Here is an 18,583-nt window from a genome sequence, read left to right on the forward strand (position 1 = left end):
CGGCAACCTCTGCAAGACATGCCAGATCATCAACACAGATACCATCATCACACGTGAGGACACCACCCACCAGGTACATGGTACATACTCATGTGACTCGGCCAACGTTGTCTACCTCATACGTTGCAGGAAAGGATGCCCCGGAGCATGGTACATCGGCGAGACCATGCAGACACTGCGACAACGGATGAACGGACACCGCGCAACAATCACCAGGCAGGAGTGTTCCCTCCCAGTCGGGGAACACTTCAGCAGTCAAGGACATTCAGCCTCCGATCTTCGGGTAAGCATTCTCCAAAGCGGCCTTCGAGACACACGACAACGCAAAATCGTCGAGCAGAAACTGATAGCCAAGTTCCGCACCCATGAGGACGGCCTCAACAGGGATCTTGGGTTCATGTCACGCTAAATGTAACCCCACCTGACGCAGGGTCATCCAGACTCGAGTCGACATTGGCTTGTTCTCTCTACACAGATGCGGCCGGACCTGCTGTGATTTCCAGACAAAAAAAATGTTTTTTGTCTGTTTTTTTGTTTTTCATACAGACCCCAGCATCTGCAATATTTGACCCCTTGTGACCCCACCTCATTGTTCTTTGATGTAATGTTTCCCTGACTGACCTGTTTGGACACCATTCACACCTTTGACTGCTGTGATTATCTCTCTGCCGAGGTGTGATAAATGGCAGTTGGAAAGGTTACCTGTAAACATCTGACATGATTCTCTGACTATATAAGCTGTGTCTTTATGCATTCCTCCACTTCACCTGAAGAAGGAGCAGCGCTCCGAAAGCTTGTGATTTCAAATAAAGCTGTTGGACTATAACACAGTCTGGGCCTCACTCCCCGGTTAACACAGTCTGGGCCTCACTCTCCTGTTAACACAGTCTGGGCCTCACTCTCCTGTTAACACAGTCTGGGCCTCACTCTCCTGTTAACACAGTCTGGGCCTCACTCTCCTGTTAACACAGTCTGGGCCTCACTCTCCTGTTAACACAGTCTGGGCCTCACTCTCCTGTTAACACAGTCTGGGCCTCACTCCCCTGTTAACACAGTCTGGGCCTCACTCTCCTGTTAACACAGTCTGGGCCTCACTCTCCTGTTAACACAGTCTGGGCCTCACTCTCCTGTTAACACAGTCTGGGCCTCACTCTCCTGTTAACACAGTCTGGGCCTCACTCTCCTGTTAACACAGTCTGGGCCTCACTCTCCTGTTAACACAGTCTGGGCCTCACTCCCCTGTTAACACAGTCTGGGCCTCACTCTCCTGTTAACACAGTCTGGGCCTCACTCTCCTGTTAACACAGTCTGGGCCTCACTCCCCTGTTAAAACAGTCTGGGCCTCACTCCCCTGTTAACACAGTCTGGGCCTCACTCCCCTGTTGACACAGTTTGGGCCTCACTCCCCTGTTAACACAGTCTGGGCCTCACTCTCCTGTTAACACAGTCTGGGCCTCACTCTCCTGTTAACACAGTCTGGGCCTCACTCCCCTGTTAAAACAGTCTGGGCCTCACTCCCCTGTTAACACAGTCTGGGCCTCACTCCCCTGTTAACACAGCCTGGGCCTCACTCTCCTGTTAACACAGTCTGGGCCTCACTCTCCTGTTAACACAGTCTGGGCCTCACTCTCCTGTTAACACAGTCTGGGCCTCACTCTCCTGTTAACACAGTCTGGGCCTCACTCCCCTGTTAACACAGTCTGGGCCTCACTCTCCTGTTAACACAGTCTGGGCCTCACTCTCCTGTTAACACAGTCTGGGCCTCACTCTCCTGTTAACACAGTCTGGGCCTCACTCTCCTGTTAACACAGTCTGGGCCTCACTCTCCTGTTAACACAGTCTGGGCCTCACTCTCCTGTTAACACAGTCTGGGCCTCACTCTCCTGTTAACACAGTCTGGGCCTCACTCCCCTGTTAACACAGTCTGGGCCTCACTCCCCTGTTAACACAGTCTGGGCCTCACTCTCCTGTTAACACAGTCTGGGCCTCACTCTCCTGTTAACACAGTCTGGGCCTCACTCCCCTGTTAAAACAGTCTGGGCCTCACTCCCCTGTTAACACAGTCTGGGCCTCACTCCCCTGTTGACACAGTTTGGGCCTCACTCCCCTGTTAACACAGTCTGGGCCTCACTCTCCTGTTAACACAGTCTGGGCCTCACTCTCCTGTTAACACAGTCTGGGCCTCACTCCCCTGTTAAAACAGTCTGGGCCTCACTCCCCTGTTAACACAGTCTGGGCCTCACTCCCCTGTTAACACAGCCTGGGCCTCACTCTCCTGTTAACACAGTCTGGGCCTCACTCTCCTGTTAACACAGTCTGGGCCTCACTCTCCTGTTAACACAGTCTGGGCCTCACTCTCCTGTTAACACAGTCTGAGCCTCACTCTCCTGTTAACACAGTCTGGGCCTCACTCTCCTGTTAACACAGTCTGGGCCTCACTCTCCTGTTAACACAGTCTGGGCCTCACTCTCCTGTTAACACAGTCTGAGCCTCACTCCCCTGTTAAAACAGTCTGGGCCTCACTCTCCTGTTAACACAGTCTGGGCCTCACTCTCCTGTTAACACAGTCTGGGCCTCACTCTCCTGTTAACACAGTCTGGGCCTCACTCCCCTGTTAAAACAGTCTGGGCCTCACTCCCCTGTTAACACAGTCTGGGCCTCACTCCCCTGTTAACACAGCCTGGGCCTCACTCTCCTGTTAACACAGTCTGGGCCTCACTCTCCTGTTAACACAGTCTGGGCCTCACTCTCCTATTAACACAGTCTGGGCCTCACTCTCCTGTTAACACAGTCTGGGCCTCACTCTCCTGTTAACACAGTCTGGGCCTCACTCTCCTGTTAACACAGTCTGGGCCTCACTCTCCTGTTAACACAGTCTGGGCCTCACTCTCCTGTTAACACAGTCTGGGCCTCACTCTCCTGTTAACACAGCCTGGGCCTCACTCTCCTGTTAACACAGTCTGGGCCTCACTCTCCTGTTAACACAGTCTGGGCCTCACTCTCCTGTTAACACACTCTGAGCCTCCTCCCACCCCTCTTCATCTCACCCTATTAACATAACCTTCTATTCCTTTCTCCCTCATTTGTTTATCCAGCTTCCCCTTAAATGCATCTATATTTTTCACCTCAACCACTCCCTGTGGTAGCGAGTTCCACATTCTCACCACTCTCTGTGGAAACAAGTTGCTCCTGAATTCCCTATTGGATTTCTTGGTGACTATCTTATATTGATGGTCTCTAGTTATGCTCTTCCCCACAAGTGGAAACATTCTCTCGGTATCCACTCTATCAAAACCTTTCACAATTTTAAAGACCTCTATTAGGTCACCCCTCAACCTCTTTTCAAAAGAAAAGAAACCCAGCCTGTTTATCCTTTCCTGATATGTATACCCTCACATTTCTGGTATCATCCATGCCCGCATGCAACAAGACCTGGATGACGTTCAGGCTTGGGCTGATAAGTGGCAGGTAACATTCGCGCCACAGAAGCGCCAGGCAATGACAACAAGCGAGAGTCTAACCACTGCCCCTTGGCGCTCAATGGCATTACCACCTCCGAATTCCCACTATCAACATCCTGGGGGTCACCATTGACCAGAAACGTAACGGGACCAGCCACATAAATACTGTGGCAACAAGAGCAGGTCAGAGGCTGGGTATTCTGCGGCAAGTGTCTCACCTCCTGACTCCCCAAAGCCTTTCCACCATCTACAAGGCACAAGTCAGGAGTGTGATGGAATACTCTCCACTTGCCTGGGTGAGTGCAGCTCCAACAACACTCAAGAAGCTCGACACCAACCAGGACAAAGCAACCCGCTTGATTGGCACCCCATCCACCACCTTAAACATTCACTCCTTCCACCACCGGCGCACCGTGGCTGCAGCGTGTACCATCTACAAGATGCACTGTAGCAACTCACCAAGGCTTCTTCAGCAGCACCTCCCAAACCCGCGACCTCTTCCACCTAGAAGGACAAGGGCAGCAGGCGCATGGGAACACCACCACCTCCAAGTTCCCCTCCAAGTCACACACCATCCTGACTTAGAAATATATCGGCTGATCCTTCATCGTCGCTGGGTCAAAATCCTGGAACTCCCTCCCTAACAGCACTGTGGGAGCACCTTCACCACACGGACTGCAGCGGTTCAAGAAGGCGGCTCACCACCACCTTCTCAAGGGCAACTAGGGATGGGCAATAAATGTTGGCCTTGCCAGCGACGCCCACATCCCATAAATGAATTTTAAAAAAAATCTTCTCTGCAGCATCTCCAGTGCCTCTATATGCTTATCTCGCTTCCCCTTAAACGCATCTATACTATTCAGCCAAGGTAGATTGGGAAACTGGATTAAAAGATATGACGGTCGATAAGCAATGGCAAACATTTAAAGAAACAATTTATAATTCGGAACAAATATATATTCCCTTAAGGGATAAAAACCCCACGGGAAAAGTGGTCCAACCGTGGCTAACAAGAGAAGTTAAAGATAGTATTAGATTAAAGGAAGAGGCTTATAATGTTGTCAAAAAGAATAGTAAGCATGAGCATTGGGAGGATTTTAGAATTCAACAAAGGATGACCAAGAAATTGATAAAGAGAGAGAAAAGAGAATATGAGAGTAAACTAGTGAGAGACATAAAAACAGACTGTAAAAGCTTCTACAGGTATGTAAAAAAGAGATTAGCGAAAGTAAATGTGGGTCCCTTAGAGGCAGAGACAGGAGAAATTATAATGGGGAATAAGGAAATGGCAGTTTCATTAAACAAATACTATGTGTTGTTCTTCACGGAAGAAGACGCAAAAAACTTCCTGGAAATAGTGGTGAACCAAGGCTCTAGCGAAAATGAGGAACTTAAAGAAATTAGTACTGGAAAGAAATAGTACTAGAGAAATTAATGGAACTAAAAGCCGACAAATCCCTTGGACCTGATGGCCTACATCCTACGGGTTTAAAGAAGGTGGCTACAGAGATAGTGGATGCATTGGTTTTGATCTTCCAGAATTCCCTAGATTCTAGAACGGTCCCTGCAGATTGGAAGGTAGCAAATGTTGAAGGGATAATTACAAGTCCTAGCCCTGTCTTGGGCTACCTCAGATCAGGCATATTCCCCAGACGTTCACCTTCAACTTAAGTTACAGATTGTCGCATTCCATAAGACGCTTAAATGGGTCTAAAGGTTCAGGCTATCTCTCCCTAAAGGAAAGGAATGACTGAAGATGTTACCATCCTCCAGATAGCACTTTTAATAAGTTTAACTAGACTGTAACCTTCCGGATATTATGAGGGTCTGGAATACCCCCCAGAATTCTGCAACTCCTTACAAAAGAGTGTACAGAAATTGGGTTCGCGAGTTTATACAGAAATACTCTTTGAGACAATTCTAAAAAAATATATCGTTTTATTTAAGAGCCGACATTCATTTAACAGCTGTTGATTCAGTTGCAACAATAACAATTCAAAATATATTAGCTTACATTTCTTATTTCTCAGAGATCCTTATTCTCAAATCTTTACTTTGTTACATTTCTACATTTCTTACTTATCTTTAAATCCAGATTATCCACCAAAATCACATTTCTTGATTACTGGAGACTCAAAGTTAAAAACTTACAGATGGTGCCTGTAAAGTTGAGAAACGCTTGGCCTGTTCAGCGAGTTCTGACTTTCTGTTTGAAAAGCTCTTATTTTTATACCCTTTTTGCAGTGGTTTATTCTTTGAAGTTCTCTGCTGATGTAAGCTAATTGTCTTTATTGAGACCTCTGTTGAATGCTTTCTATCAACTATTGCATGAATAATTATGTCTCTACCTTTAGGTGTTCCAAAAACTATCATAAAAACAATATGACAGTAATGGTTTCTGTTTGATGCCATTCTTATAAAATGCTTTCATTCAATTCTTAATATTGGCTTTACTGGTTTTAACAGACGTTAAGCCTCCTAACTGCTCCAAGTTCAATACAAACACAATGTAATTGCTTGGTGTATCTATTGAAGTCATATCTTCAAAGTGTTCTTGTTGGTATCATATTTACTATGTATATATTAAAGACACTTTGGCTGAGTGTTTACTTGTTTTCTAGCTATCCCAATTGGTTGCATATTTAATCTTATGTTTCCTGTCTTCCAAGTTTAACATAAAAGCTATTTGACCAGCAGGTGTTTCTTTTACTTGATGTCATCTTTTCAAAGGCACATGTTTTTTTAATATTTGTGTTTCTGTTCAACGTGTTAGCTTATAACACCTTAAACTGGGTCTTCCATTGTGTTGTTCCCAAACTCCAGACCCTCTAAAATCACCAAATTGCCATTTCAATAGGGTCATTGTTTTAGTATATTTAACTAATTCCCATTTCAAAGCTTGTTTGGTTTTTACAAATTTGTTATCAAACCATCCCATCTCAGAAGCCTGTTTTCTGTTTGCAGCCTGTGTCTCCAAGGCTTTCCAGACTTTTAAGCCCAGTTTCATGTATCAATAAATATCAGAAATCTATTCCTATTATGGTGTATTTTTCTGAATTATGGCTTATTCCATCACACCCCCTTCTTGACCAAAAGATGAGCTCATAACATCAGGGCAGAGTTTGGTCAATGATACTCATGAGGTTACAATAGCATATTCACGAGATGCACAATCATGTGCTACATGAAAATGGCTTTGAAGTCATCCTAGGACAATGTTTTTTCTTATTTTAAATTGTACGCAATTTAAAAGGATGATAAGTACATAGTCATGCTATGAGCGAAACAACATGCACTTAGAATGTCCAATCGGCAGATGTACGATCCGTAGAGGTGAATTATTGATATGAGTCAAGGAGACGTCAGTTGAAACTGGTTGAAGCTTGACACGCTATTCCTTTGATCTGGCGTGTGTACAGATGCGTGTTGTCGTTAAGGCCCTACCAGGCACTTAGTTGATTCCTTCTTTTATCCGCGGTGTCTTCCTCCTTCGCTGAAGTAACTCGTTGATCTTCCCTTGTTTCGGTTGTTGCTTTTCGCAAATCCAATTCCTGATGCGTTGTCAAGCAATGTGTGGAAATGTCAGTGACACCTTCTGACTTCTCGTCGTCAGTATTTCGATCGCATCATTTCCTGTGTCGTGCTCCAAGCTGGGTCTTTAAAGACAAGTGTACGACTGCACCTTGTATTGTTCCTCATTTTCGGTATCCTTCGGGACATCTTTTGATATTGTCTATGGAGACAGTTTTTAAAATATGCTTGCCATTCGGCTGGTTAATATGTATTTGAACTGTTCTTTCGTTAATAACAGAATGTATTTGAACAGGTTTTTTCCACTTCAGTCTTAAACCAGGTTTTTGCTCGAACTTCTTTTCCTGTACCCATTCTCCTACTATGGGTTGCTATGCTTTATTTGTCAATTTTTTCTGCCTATTTGCTTCCCTTATCCTCTGATCAATTCGATGAATCTCCTTTGTTACTTCTTTTTAAAACCTAACTGTCGCTGTCGGGTCAAGGACTCAGAGTGTGTAGAGGTAATAAAAGAACTATGGGTAAGCAGTGTATGCATCTCAATCCCATATATCAGATAATATGGAGTTTCTTAGGGGACACTGTCCCTGATGCAGATGTGGGCACATTTTTGAGTGATAGCTGTACTTCCGGAATGGTGGCGGTCCACTTATTTCCCCTGATTCTCAACAGTTTGACCAATAACTTTATTACTTCCCGATTTTTTACATTCCACCAGCCCCGCTGATTGTGGATGACGTGGCGTGCTGTGCTCTAACCCAATCCCCCTTTGTTCGCAATAGTCTTTGAAGACCTTAGATACAAAGGCTCCGCCTTAATCGGAGTGTAAGATTTTGGTTGCACCAGCTACAGTAATTATATCAGAAATAGCCCTGGCGAGTGCGTTTTCTGAAACAGTTTTTGTGGGGACCAGCGGAAGTGTATCCATCCACACAAACGAGAACATGTCTATATCCCCAAAATGGGGGAAGTGGTCAAATAAAGTCAATAAAGAATTTTCCCATTTGCTCATCAGCTTTCACAGGAGCCAATGGTGATGGCTTAATTTAGTGATGACTTATTGGTCAAATAGCATGGCTTACAATTTGCCACGTATGTTTTACAGGCTTTAAGCATGCCTGGCCACCAATATAAGAGGGTCAATTTGCAGAATGTTATTCTAGCGCTACAATGTGATTGACTTATGCCCTTGTGAGCTTCTTTTACAAGCTGTTCTCGTTTGTGGCTCGGGGGTACCTCTCGGTTTCCTTTGGGCAACTTAACTGGTACAATACCCGTAGGGGTTTCCGAGTAAAAGTACTTTGGTGGACATTCTGGTGGATTCTCTGTTATTGGGTCTAATAGCTAGGATCAGTTCCTCATCCTGATTAGCTGCCCGTTCTGCCCTAGTGTTTACACTAACATTGGCAGGCCCCTCTCGAGGGGGTGTCATGCAGACCGAACGTTTCGCTTGTTCGCCTGCAAGGCTGTTTCCTTTTGAGTGTACTGTTCCAGTGGTATGCCCGTTTACATGAATCACCTGACACTTCTTTGTCTCCATTCTTGAACGGAGAATTTCTTCCCACTGTGTGGGTTTAATAAGGTCTGCTTTCTCTAAAACATACCATAATGCTGCGGCTTCAGCATGTTGCGCTGTCTTATGACCAAGGGGTTTAGACAGTAATTCTTCTGGATATAAAGAATAGGAATCTCGAAAAGTCCCCACTACTATCCCCATTCCAGCTGAGGATTGTTGGGATGTCTCTTTTTTAATCGTCATTAGTTGTCTCAGATGTTGAGCATTCCAATCTTGGCAACAGGTTTCCAATTTATCAAGGTTAGTTAGAATCCAGCAGGTTTTTTCCTGGCTGGTGTTTCCTGGTCCACCACACATTGTGTAGATAGAGCTCAGGTTTACTTGACCTGGGGCACAATTTGTGGTTGTTGGGGTTGGTTTACTGGACCATTGATCATTGCACCTCCAGCATGTAGATCAGAGTGAGCTAGTGCCTGTCGGCATTGATTATAATGGATTCTAAGCTGTCTACAGTTTTCTCGAAGATTGTTGTCATTTATTTCATCATGAGTTTGCCACCTTAACCGAAATCCATGGCCCCCAGGAGCATAGGCTGCTCCGGGTCCTGCTATTCAGCCATGGTTGCCACCACCTTGTTGGGCACCGTTCATTAGGCCTCCCAATTGTGCAGGTGTGCACCTTATCATTAAGGAATTTATTGGATTTGGAGTATTCGTTTGATTCTCCCACAGGGTATTCTGTATCCCCTGGTTCTGGGGATCAACATTAATCGTGCCATGAGTTCTAACGGCTCCTTCGACATCACAGTCTTCTATTTCAAAAATTATCACTTGGTTTTGTGGAGGTATAGGGATAGGATTATTTCCCCAAATAAAGCAATCGTTTAAATTTTCTAATAAAAAAACTTGCCCAATTCTGAAAGGATTTGTCATTTCTTCAAGACCTAACCTCGGTTAGGGTTTAATATTTCGTCAGGACCTAACCTCGGTTAGGGTTTAATATTTCGTCAGGACCTAACCTCAGTTAGGGTTTAATATTTCGTCAGGACCTAACCTCGGTTAGGGTTTAATATTTCGTCAGGACCTAACCTCAGTTAGGGTTTAATATTTTGTCAGGACCTAACCTTGGTTAGGATTTAATATGAACTTTATAAGAAGCTTCTAGACCTCAATGGTAGATTGAGGGAGTTCTGATTTAAGTTCTACAAGGCCTGATCAGGGCCTTGTCATCTCTAGAGACGTAAATCTGGGTCTTAGAACCACTGTCAGTAAAACACTCCTTCTATACTTAACAATCTACAGCATGGATATAGTTATTAATATAAGTATAGGTTCTGTATCAACTCGTTAACACACTCGTTGGGCACCAACTGAAGGGATAATTACAAGTTCTAGCCCTGTCTCGGGCTGCTCCAGATCAGGTGTATTCCCCAGACGTTCACCTTCAACTTAAGTTAGAGATAGCCGAATTCCATAAGACGCTTAAATGGGTCTAAAGGTTCAGGCTATCTCTCCCTAAAGGAAAGGAACGACTGAAGATGTTACCGTCCTCCAGATAGCACTTTTAATAAGTTTAACTATACTGTAACCTTCCGGATATTATGATACCCCCCAGAATTCTGCAACTCCTTACAAAAGAGTGTACAGAAATTGGGTTCACGAGTTTATACAGAAATACTCTGAGACAATTCTAAAAATATATCATTTTATTTAAGAGCTGACATTCATTTAACAGCTGCTGATTCAGTCGCAACATTAACAATTCAAAATACTAATAGCTTACATTTCTTATTTCTCAGAGATCCTTATTCTCAAATCTTTACTTCATTACATTTCTACATTTCTTACTTAACTCTAAATCCAGATTATCCACCAAAATCAAATTTCTTGATTACCCGAGACTCAAAGTTAAAAACTTACAGATGGTGCCTGTAAAGTTGAGAAACGCTTGGCCCATTCAGCGAGTTCTGACCTTCTGTTTGAAAAGCTCTTATTTTTATACCCTTTTTGCAGTGGTTTATTCTTTGAAGTTCTCTGCTGATGTAAGCTAATTGTCTTTATTGAGACCTCTGTTGAATGCTTTCTATCTTACTGTCAATTCAACTATTTCATGCATAATTCTGTCTCTACCTTTAGGTGTTCCAAAAACTATCATAAAAACAATATGACAGCATTGGTTTCTGTTTGATGCCATTCTTATAAAATGTTGAATCTCCTAACTGCTCCAAGTCATCTTTTCAAAGGCACATGGTTTTTTAATATTTGAGTTTCTGTTCAACGTGTTAGCTTATAACACCTTAAACTGGGTCTTCCAGTGTTATTCCCAAACTCCAGACCCTCTAAAATCACCAAATTGCCATTTCAATAGAGTCATTGTTTTCGTATATTTAACTAATTCCCATTTCAAAGCTTGTTTGGTTTTTACAAATTTGTTATCAAACCATCCCATCTCAGAAGCCTGTTTTCTGTTTGCAGCCTGTGTCTCCAAGGCTTTCCAGACTTTTAAGCCCAGTTTCATGTATTAATAAATATCAGAAATCTATTCCTATTATGGTGTATTTTTCTGAATTATGGCTTATTCCATCACACCCCCTTCTTGACCAAAAGATGAGCTCATAACATCAGGGCAGAGTTTGGTCAATGATACTCATGAGGTTACAATAATATATTAAGTTCACGAGATGCACAATCATGTACTACATGAAAATTGCTTTGAAGTCATCCTAGGACAATGTTTTGTCTTATTCATATCATGGTGTATTTTTCTGAATTATGGCTTATTCTGTCACAATGTAACCCTACCATTTAAGAAAGGAGGGAGAGAGAAAACAGGGAACGACAGGCCAGTTAGCCTAACATCAATAGCAGGGAACATTATAGAATCTATTATTTGGGACGTGGTAACAGGGCACTTAGAAAATCAGAATATGATTGGACAGAGTCAACGCGGATTTGTGAAAGGGAAATCGTGTTTGACAAATCTGTTAGAGTTTTTTGAGGTTGTAACTAGCAGGGTAGATAAAGATAGTGGCCTAGAAATTCAAATGGGGCGCCAGTCTCGCCTGGGCGCCGAAAGTACCGCCCCGGAAGGAGCCGCGAGCGCCAGCCGGAAATTCAGTTTCAGCACCCCAAACAGAAGTGCGGCGCTGCTCGAGGCGCCCCGCATCCCTCTTGGGGCGCTGCAACTGAAAATCGCAGCACAACGTGCTGCAGCGCCACACGCTGCAGCACGGCGCACTGCGGTACTGCAGGCCTTCCTCCCCTTCTTAAAGGGGAGGGGCCTGCTGCAGCGCGATCAGAGATCGCGAGTGCCGGCAAAAGAGCCCGGCATCGAGGAGAAGTGCCGGGCTCTTGGGACACAGCCGGCACTACCCGGGGTGGGGGGGGGGGGGGCTCAGGAGGCCGGGGATGGCGGTGCGAGGAGGTGCTGGCAGGCAGCCAGCAAAAAAAATGGCCACCACGCACCTCAGCGCCTCTACTGCCACAGGTAGGCCCCCCCTGAACCGGTCGCAAATTGCGACCGGCTTTACAGCGGGGGGCGCTACCAAATACCGCGATCGGGGCGGTAGCGGGGCGCTGCGCACACCGATGACGTCATCGGTGGCGGCGCAGCGCTGCAGACTAACACCGCCATAAGTGCCCCTCTAAATTTCGCGGGAGGCGTGGCCAGTGGCGCTAAACCCACCAAGTGCCCTCTTTGGGCGCTAACTGGTGGCGCAGCCCACCGAATTTCTAGGCCAGTGTCTTTGGGTTTTCGAAAAGCATTCGATAAGGTGCCACACAAGAGGTTATTACTCAAAATTAGGGCTCATGGGATTGGGGGTAATATACTAGCATGGATTGAGGATTGGTTAATGGACAGAAAACAGAGAGTAGGAATAAGCGGGTCATTTTCGGGTTGGCAGGCTGTAACTAGTGGGGTATCCCAAGGATCACTGCTTGAGCCTCAGCTATTCACAATCTACATCAATGATTTGGATGAAGGGACCAAATGTAATATATCCAAGTTTGCTGACAATACAAAGCTAGCTGGGAAAATAAGTTGTGAGGAGGATGCAAGGAGGCTGCAAAGGGCCATAGACAGGTTAAGGGAGGGCACAAGAACATGGCAGATGGAATATAACGTGGAGAAATGTGAAGTTATCCACTTTGGTAGGAAAAATAGAAAAGCAGAGTATTTTTTAAATGGTGCGAGATTGGGAAATGTTGGTGTTCAGAGGGACCTGGGTGTCCTTGTACACGAATCACTGAAAGTTAACATGCAGGTACAGCAAGAAATTAGGAAAGCAAATGGTTTGTTGGCCTTTATTACAAGAGGATTTGAGTATAAGAGTAAAGACGTCGTACTGCAATTACATAGGTGAGACCACGTCTCCTTACCTAAGGAAGGATATACTTGCCATAAAGGGAGTGCAACGAAGGTTCACCAGACTGATTCCTGGGATGGGGGGATTGTTCTATGAGGAGAGATTGAGTAGACTAGGCCTATATTCTCTAGAGTTTCAAAGAATGAGAGGTGATCTCATTGAAATATAGAAACATAGAAGATAGGAGCAGGAGTAGGCCATTCGGCCCCTCGAGCCTACTCCGCCATTCAATGCGATCATGGCTGATCATCCAAATTCAGTACCCTGTCCCTGCTTTCTCCCCATACCCCTTCATCCCTTAAGCCTTAAGAAATATATCCAACTCCTTCTTGAATATATTTAATGAATTGGCCTCTACTGCCTTCTGTGGTAGAAAATTCCACAGGTTCACCACTCTCTGGGTGAAGAAATTCCTCCTCATTTCTGTCCTAAATGGCTTACCCCTTATCCTTAGACTGTGACCCCTGGTTCTGGACTCCCTGACCATCGGGAACATCCTTCCTGCATCTAGTCTGTCCAGTTCTGTCAGAATTTTATAAGTTTCAATGAGATCCCCTCTCATTCTTTTAAACGTATAAAATTATTAAGGGGCTTGACAGAGTAGATGCTGAGAGGCTGTTTTCCCCTGGCTGGAGTGTCTAGAACCAGGGGTCACAGTCACAGAATAAGGGGTCGGCCATTTAGGACTGAGATGAGGAGGATTTTCTTCACTCAGAGGTGGTGAATCTTTGGAATCCTCTACCCAAGAGGGCTGTGGAGGCTCAGTCGTTGAGTATATTCAAGACTGAGATCGATAGATTTTTGAATATTAAGGGAATCAAGGGATATGGGGGCAGGGCGGGAAAGTGGAGTTGTGGTCGAGTTGTAAAATGGCCGCACAGATTTTCTGCCTGTTTCCCGAAGCCGCACTTGCCGATAGCTCACAGGGCAGTTGGCCGTACTCAGGGACTCCCAGGCAACGCGACGCTCTCGCCAGTGGGTTTGCACAAGAGTAATTCCGTTCTTTCTCTTCCACTTCCTGTTTCAGCTGGTGCTGCCGGAGTATTCCATCCACGGCCTGTTCTGTGTAATGTTCATGTGTGCTGGGGAGTGGGTGACACTCGGACTCAACATCCCCCTGCTCTTCTACCATCTGTGGAGGTGAGTCACTGCAAACAGGAGACAGCTATCACATCCCAAACACACCCACCGCAACCGCTGCCTTTCTCTTGCATTTAGCCGCTGGCACTCCCCGCTGTCCCGCGAGTCACCGGGCATCAAGCACCCGTCACCAAACTTCACCCCGTCTACACTGTCCCCATCAAACACTCCCAGGGCAGGTACAGCACGGGTTAGATACAGAGTAAAGCTCCCTCTACACTGTCCCATCAAACACTCCCAGGGCAGGTACAGCACGGGTTAGATACAGAGTAAAGCTCCCTCTACACTGTCCCATCAAACACTCCCAGGGCAGGTACAGCACGGGTTAGATACAGAGTAATGCTCCCTCTACACTGTCCCATCAAACACTCCCAGGGCAGGTACAGCGCGGGTTAGATACAGAGTAAAGCTCCCTCTACACTGTCCCATCAAACACTCCCAGGGCAAGTACAGCACGGGTTAGATACAGAGTAAAGCTCCCTCTACACTGTCCCATCAAACATTCCCAGGGCAGGTACAGCACGGGTTAGATACAGAGTAAAGCTCCCTCTGCACTGTCCCATCAAACACTCCCAGGGCAGGTACAGCACGGGTTAGATACAGAGTAAAGCTCCCTCTACACTGTCCCATCAAACACTCCTAGGGCAGGTACAGCACGGGTTAGATACACAGTAAAGCTTACTCTACACTGTCCCATCAAACACTCCCAGGGCAGGTACATCACGGGTTAGATACAGAGTAAAGCTCCCTCTACGCTGTCCCATTAAACACACCCAGGGCAGGTACAGCATGGGTTAGATACAGAGTAAAGCTCCGTCTATACTGTCCCCATCAAACACTCCCAGGGCAGGTACAGCACGGGTTAGATACAGAGCGAAGCTCCCTCTACGCTGTCCCATCAAACACTCCCAGTGCAGGTACAGCATGGGTTAGGTACAGAGTAAAGTTCCCTCTACACTGTCCCATCCAACACTCCCAGGGCAGGTACAGCACGGGTTGGATACACAGTAAAGCTCCCTCGACACTGTCCCATCAAACACTCCCAGGGCAGGTACAGCATGGGTTAGATACAGAGTAAAGCTCCCTCTACGCTGTCCCATCAAACACTCCCAGTGCAGGTACAGCATGGGTTAGATATTGAGTAAAGCTCCCTCTACACTGTCCCATCAAACACTCCCAGGACAGGTACAGCATGGGTTAGATACAGAGTAAAGCTCCCTCTACACTGTCCCGTCAAACATTCCCAGGGCAGGTTTACAGCACGGGTTAGATACAGAGTAAAGCTCCCTCTACACTGTCCCATCAAACACTCCCAGGCAGGTACAGCACGGGTTAGATACAGAGTAAAGCTCCCTCTGCACTGTCCCATCAAACACTCCCAGGGCAGGTACAGCACGGGTTAGATACAGAGTAAAGCTCCCTCTACACTGTCCCATCAAACACTCCTAGGACAGGTACAGCACGGGTTAGATACAGAGTAAAGCTTACTCTACACTGTCCCATCAAACACTACCAGGGCAGGGACAGCGCGTGTTAGATACAGAGTAAAGCTCCCTCTACACTGTCCCATCAAACACTCCCAGGGCAAGTACAGCATGGGTTAGATACAGAGTAAAGCTCCCTCTACACTGTCCCATCAAACACTCCCAGGGCAGGTACAGCACGGGTTAGATACAGTGGAAAGCTCCCTCTACACTGTCCCATCAAACACTCCCAGGGCAGGTACAGCATCGGTTAGATACAGAGTAAGGCTCCCTCTACACTGTCCCATCAAACATTCCCAGGGCAGGTACAGCACGGGTTAGATACAGAGTAAAGCTCCCTCTACACTGTCCCATCAAACACTCCCAGGCAGGTACAGCACGGGTTAGATACAGAGTAAAGCTCCCTCTACACTGTCCCATCAAACACTCCCAGGGCAGGTACAGCACGGGTTAGATACAGAGTACAGCTCCCTCTACGCTGTCCCATCAAACACTCCCAGGGCAGGTACAGCATGGGTTAGATACAGAGTAAAGCTCCGTCTATACTGTCCCCATCAAACACTCCCAGGGCAGGTACAGCACGGGTTAGATACAGAGCAAAGCTCCCTCTACACTGTCACAGCAAACATTCCCAGTGCAGGTACAGCATGGGTTAGATACAGAGTAAAGTTCCCTCTACACTGTCCCATCCAACACTCCAAGGGCAGGTACAGCACGGGTTGGATACACAGTAAAGCTCCCTCGACACTGTCCCATCAAACACTCCCAGGGCAGGTACAGCATGGGTTAGATACAGAGTAAAGCTCCCTCTACGCTGTCCCATCAAACACTCCCAGTGCAGGTACAGCATGGGTTAGATATTGAGTAAAGCTCCCTCTACACTGTCCCATCAAACACTCCCAGGACAGGTACAGCATGGGTTAGATACAGAGTAAAGCTCCCTCTAAACTGTCCCGTCAAACATTTCCAGGGCAGGTTTACAGCACGGGTTAGATACAGAGTAAAGCTCCCTCTACACTGTCCCATCAAACACTCCCAGGCAGGTACAGCACGGGTTAGATACAGAGTAAAGCTCCCTCTACACTGTCCCATCAAACACTACCAGGGCAGGGACAGCATGGGGTAGATACAGAGTAAAGCTCCCTCTAAGCTGTCCCATCAAACACTCCCAGGGCAGGTTTACAGCACGGGTTAGATACAGAGTAAAGCTCCCTCTGCACTGTCCCATCAAACACTCCCAGGGCAGGTACAGCACGGGTTAGATACAGAGTAAAGCTCCCTCTACACTGTCCCATCAAACACTCCCAGGGCAGGTACAGCACGGGTTAGATACAGAGTAAAGCTTACTCTACACTGTCCCATCAAACACTCCCAGGGCAGGTACAGCACGGGTTAGATACAGAGTAAAGCTCCCTCTACACTGTCCCATCAAAAACTCCCAGGGCAGGTACAGCACGGGTTAGATACAGAGTAATGCTCCCTCTACACTGTCCCATCAAACACTCCCAGGGCAGGTACAGCGCGGGTTAGATACAGAGTAAAGCTCCCTCTACACTGTCCCATCAAGCACTCCCAGGGCAAGTACAGCATGGGTTAGATACAGAGTAAAGCTCCCTCTACACTGTCCCATCAAACACTCCCAGGGCAGGTACAGCACGGGTTAGATACAGAGTAAAGCTCCCTCTGCACTGTCCCATCAAACACTCCCAGGGCAGGTACAGCACGGGTTAGATACAGAGTACAGCTCCCTCTACACGGTCCCATCAAACACTCCTAGGGCAGGTACAGCACGGGTTCGACACAGAGTAAAGCTCCCTCTGCACTGTCCCATCAAACACTCCCAGGGCAGGCACAGCACGGGTTAGATACAGAGTAAAGCTCCCTCTACACTGTCCCATCAAAGACTCCCAGGGCAAGTACAGCATGGGTTAGATACAGAGTAAAGCTCCCTCTACACTGTCCCATCAAACACTCCCAGGGCAGGTACAGCACGGGTTAGATACAGTGTGAAGCTCCCTCTACACTGTCCCATCAAACACTCCCAGGGCAGGTACAGCATCGGTTAGATACAGAGTAAAGCTCCCTCTACACTGTCCCATCAAACATTCCCAGGGCAGGTACAGCACGGGTTAGATACAGAGTAAAGCTCCCTCTACACTGTCCCATCAAACACTCCCAGGCAGGTACAGCACGGGTTAGATACAGAGTAAAGCTCCCTCTACACTGTCCCATCAAACACTCCCAGGGCAGGTACAGCACGGGTTAGATACAGAGTAAAGCTCCCTCTACACTGTCCGATCAAACACTCCTGGGGCAAGTACAGCATGGGTTAGATATTGAGTAAAGCTCCCTCTACACTGTCCCATCAAACACTCCCAGGGCAGGTACGGCATGGGTTAGATACAGAGTAAAGCTTACTCTACACTGTCCCATCAAACACTCCCAGGGCAGGTACAGCGCGGGTTAGATACAGAGTAAAGCTCCCTCTACACTGTCCCATCAAACACTCCCAGGGCAGGTACATCACGGGTTAGATACAGAGTAAAGCTCCCTCTACGCTGTCCCATCAAACACTCCCAGGGCAGGTACAGCATGGGTTAGATACAGAGTAAAGCTCCGTCTATACTGTCCCCATCAAACACTCCCAGGGCAGGTACAGCACGGGTTAGATACAGAGTAAAGCTCCCTCTACGCTGTCCCATCAAACACTCCCAGTGCAGGTAAGCATGGGTTAGATACAGAGTAACGCTCCCTCTACACTGTCCCATCAAAACTCCCAGGGCAGGTACAGCATGGGTTAGATACAGAGTAAAGCTCCCTCTACACTGTCCCGTCAAACACGCCCGGGGCAGGTTTACAGCACGGGTTAGATACAGAGTAAAGCTCCCTCTACACCCTCCCGTCAAACACTCCCAGGGCAGGTTTAATGCACGGGTTAGATACAGAGTAAAGCTGCCTCTACACTGTCCCATCAAACACTCCCAGGGCAGGTACAGCAAGGGTTAGATACAGAGTAAAGCTACCTCTACACTCCCATCAAACACACCCAGGGCAGGTACAGCACGGGTTAGATACAACGTAATGC

At 46.7% G+C, this 18,583-nt stretch overlaps 1 protein-coding gene across 1 annotated transcript in view; it reads left to right on the forward strand.

The window, feature by feature from the left end:
* cnih2 (cornichon family AMPA receptor auxiliary protein 2) overlaps nucleotides 1–18,583 on the forward strand; it is a 140,716-nt gene that overhangs the window by 82,228 nt on the left and 39,905 nt on the right. Inside the window, exon 2 of the mRNA XM_085975692.1 lies at nucleotides 13,902–14,014. Within this exon, the coding sequence (XP_085831818.1) occupies nucleotides 13,902–14,014 (113 nt within the window). The remainder of the gene's footprint in view (nucleotides 1–13,901; nucleotides 14,015–18,583) is intronic.

The sequence above is a fragment of the Somniosus microcephalus genome, unplaced genomic scaffold (genome assembly GCF_052327205.1).
Source record: "Somniosus microcephalus isolate GS21.2 unplaced genomic scaffold, FLI_Smic_1.0 unresolved_chr2, whole genome shotgun sequence".
Classification (NCBI taxonomy): domain Eukaryota; kingdom Metazoa; phylum Chordata; class Chondrichthyes; order Squaliformes; family Somniosidae; genus Somniosus; species Somniosus microcephalus.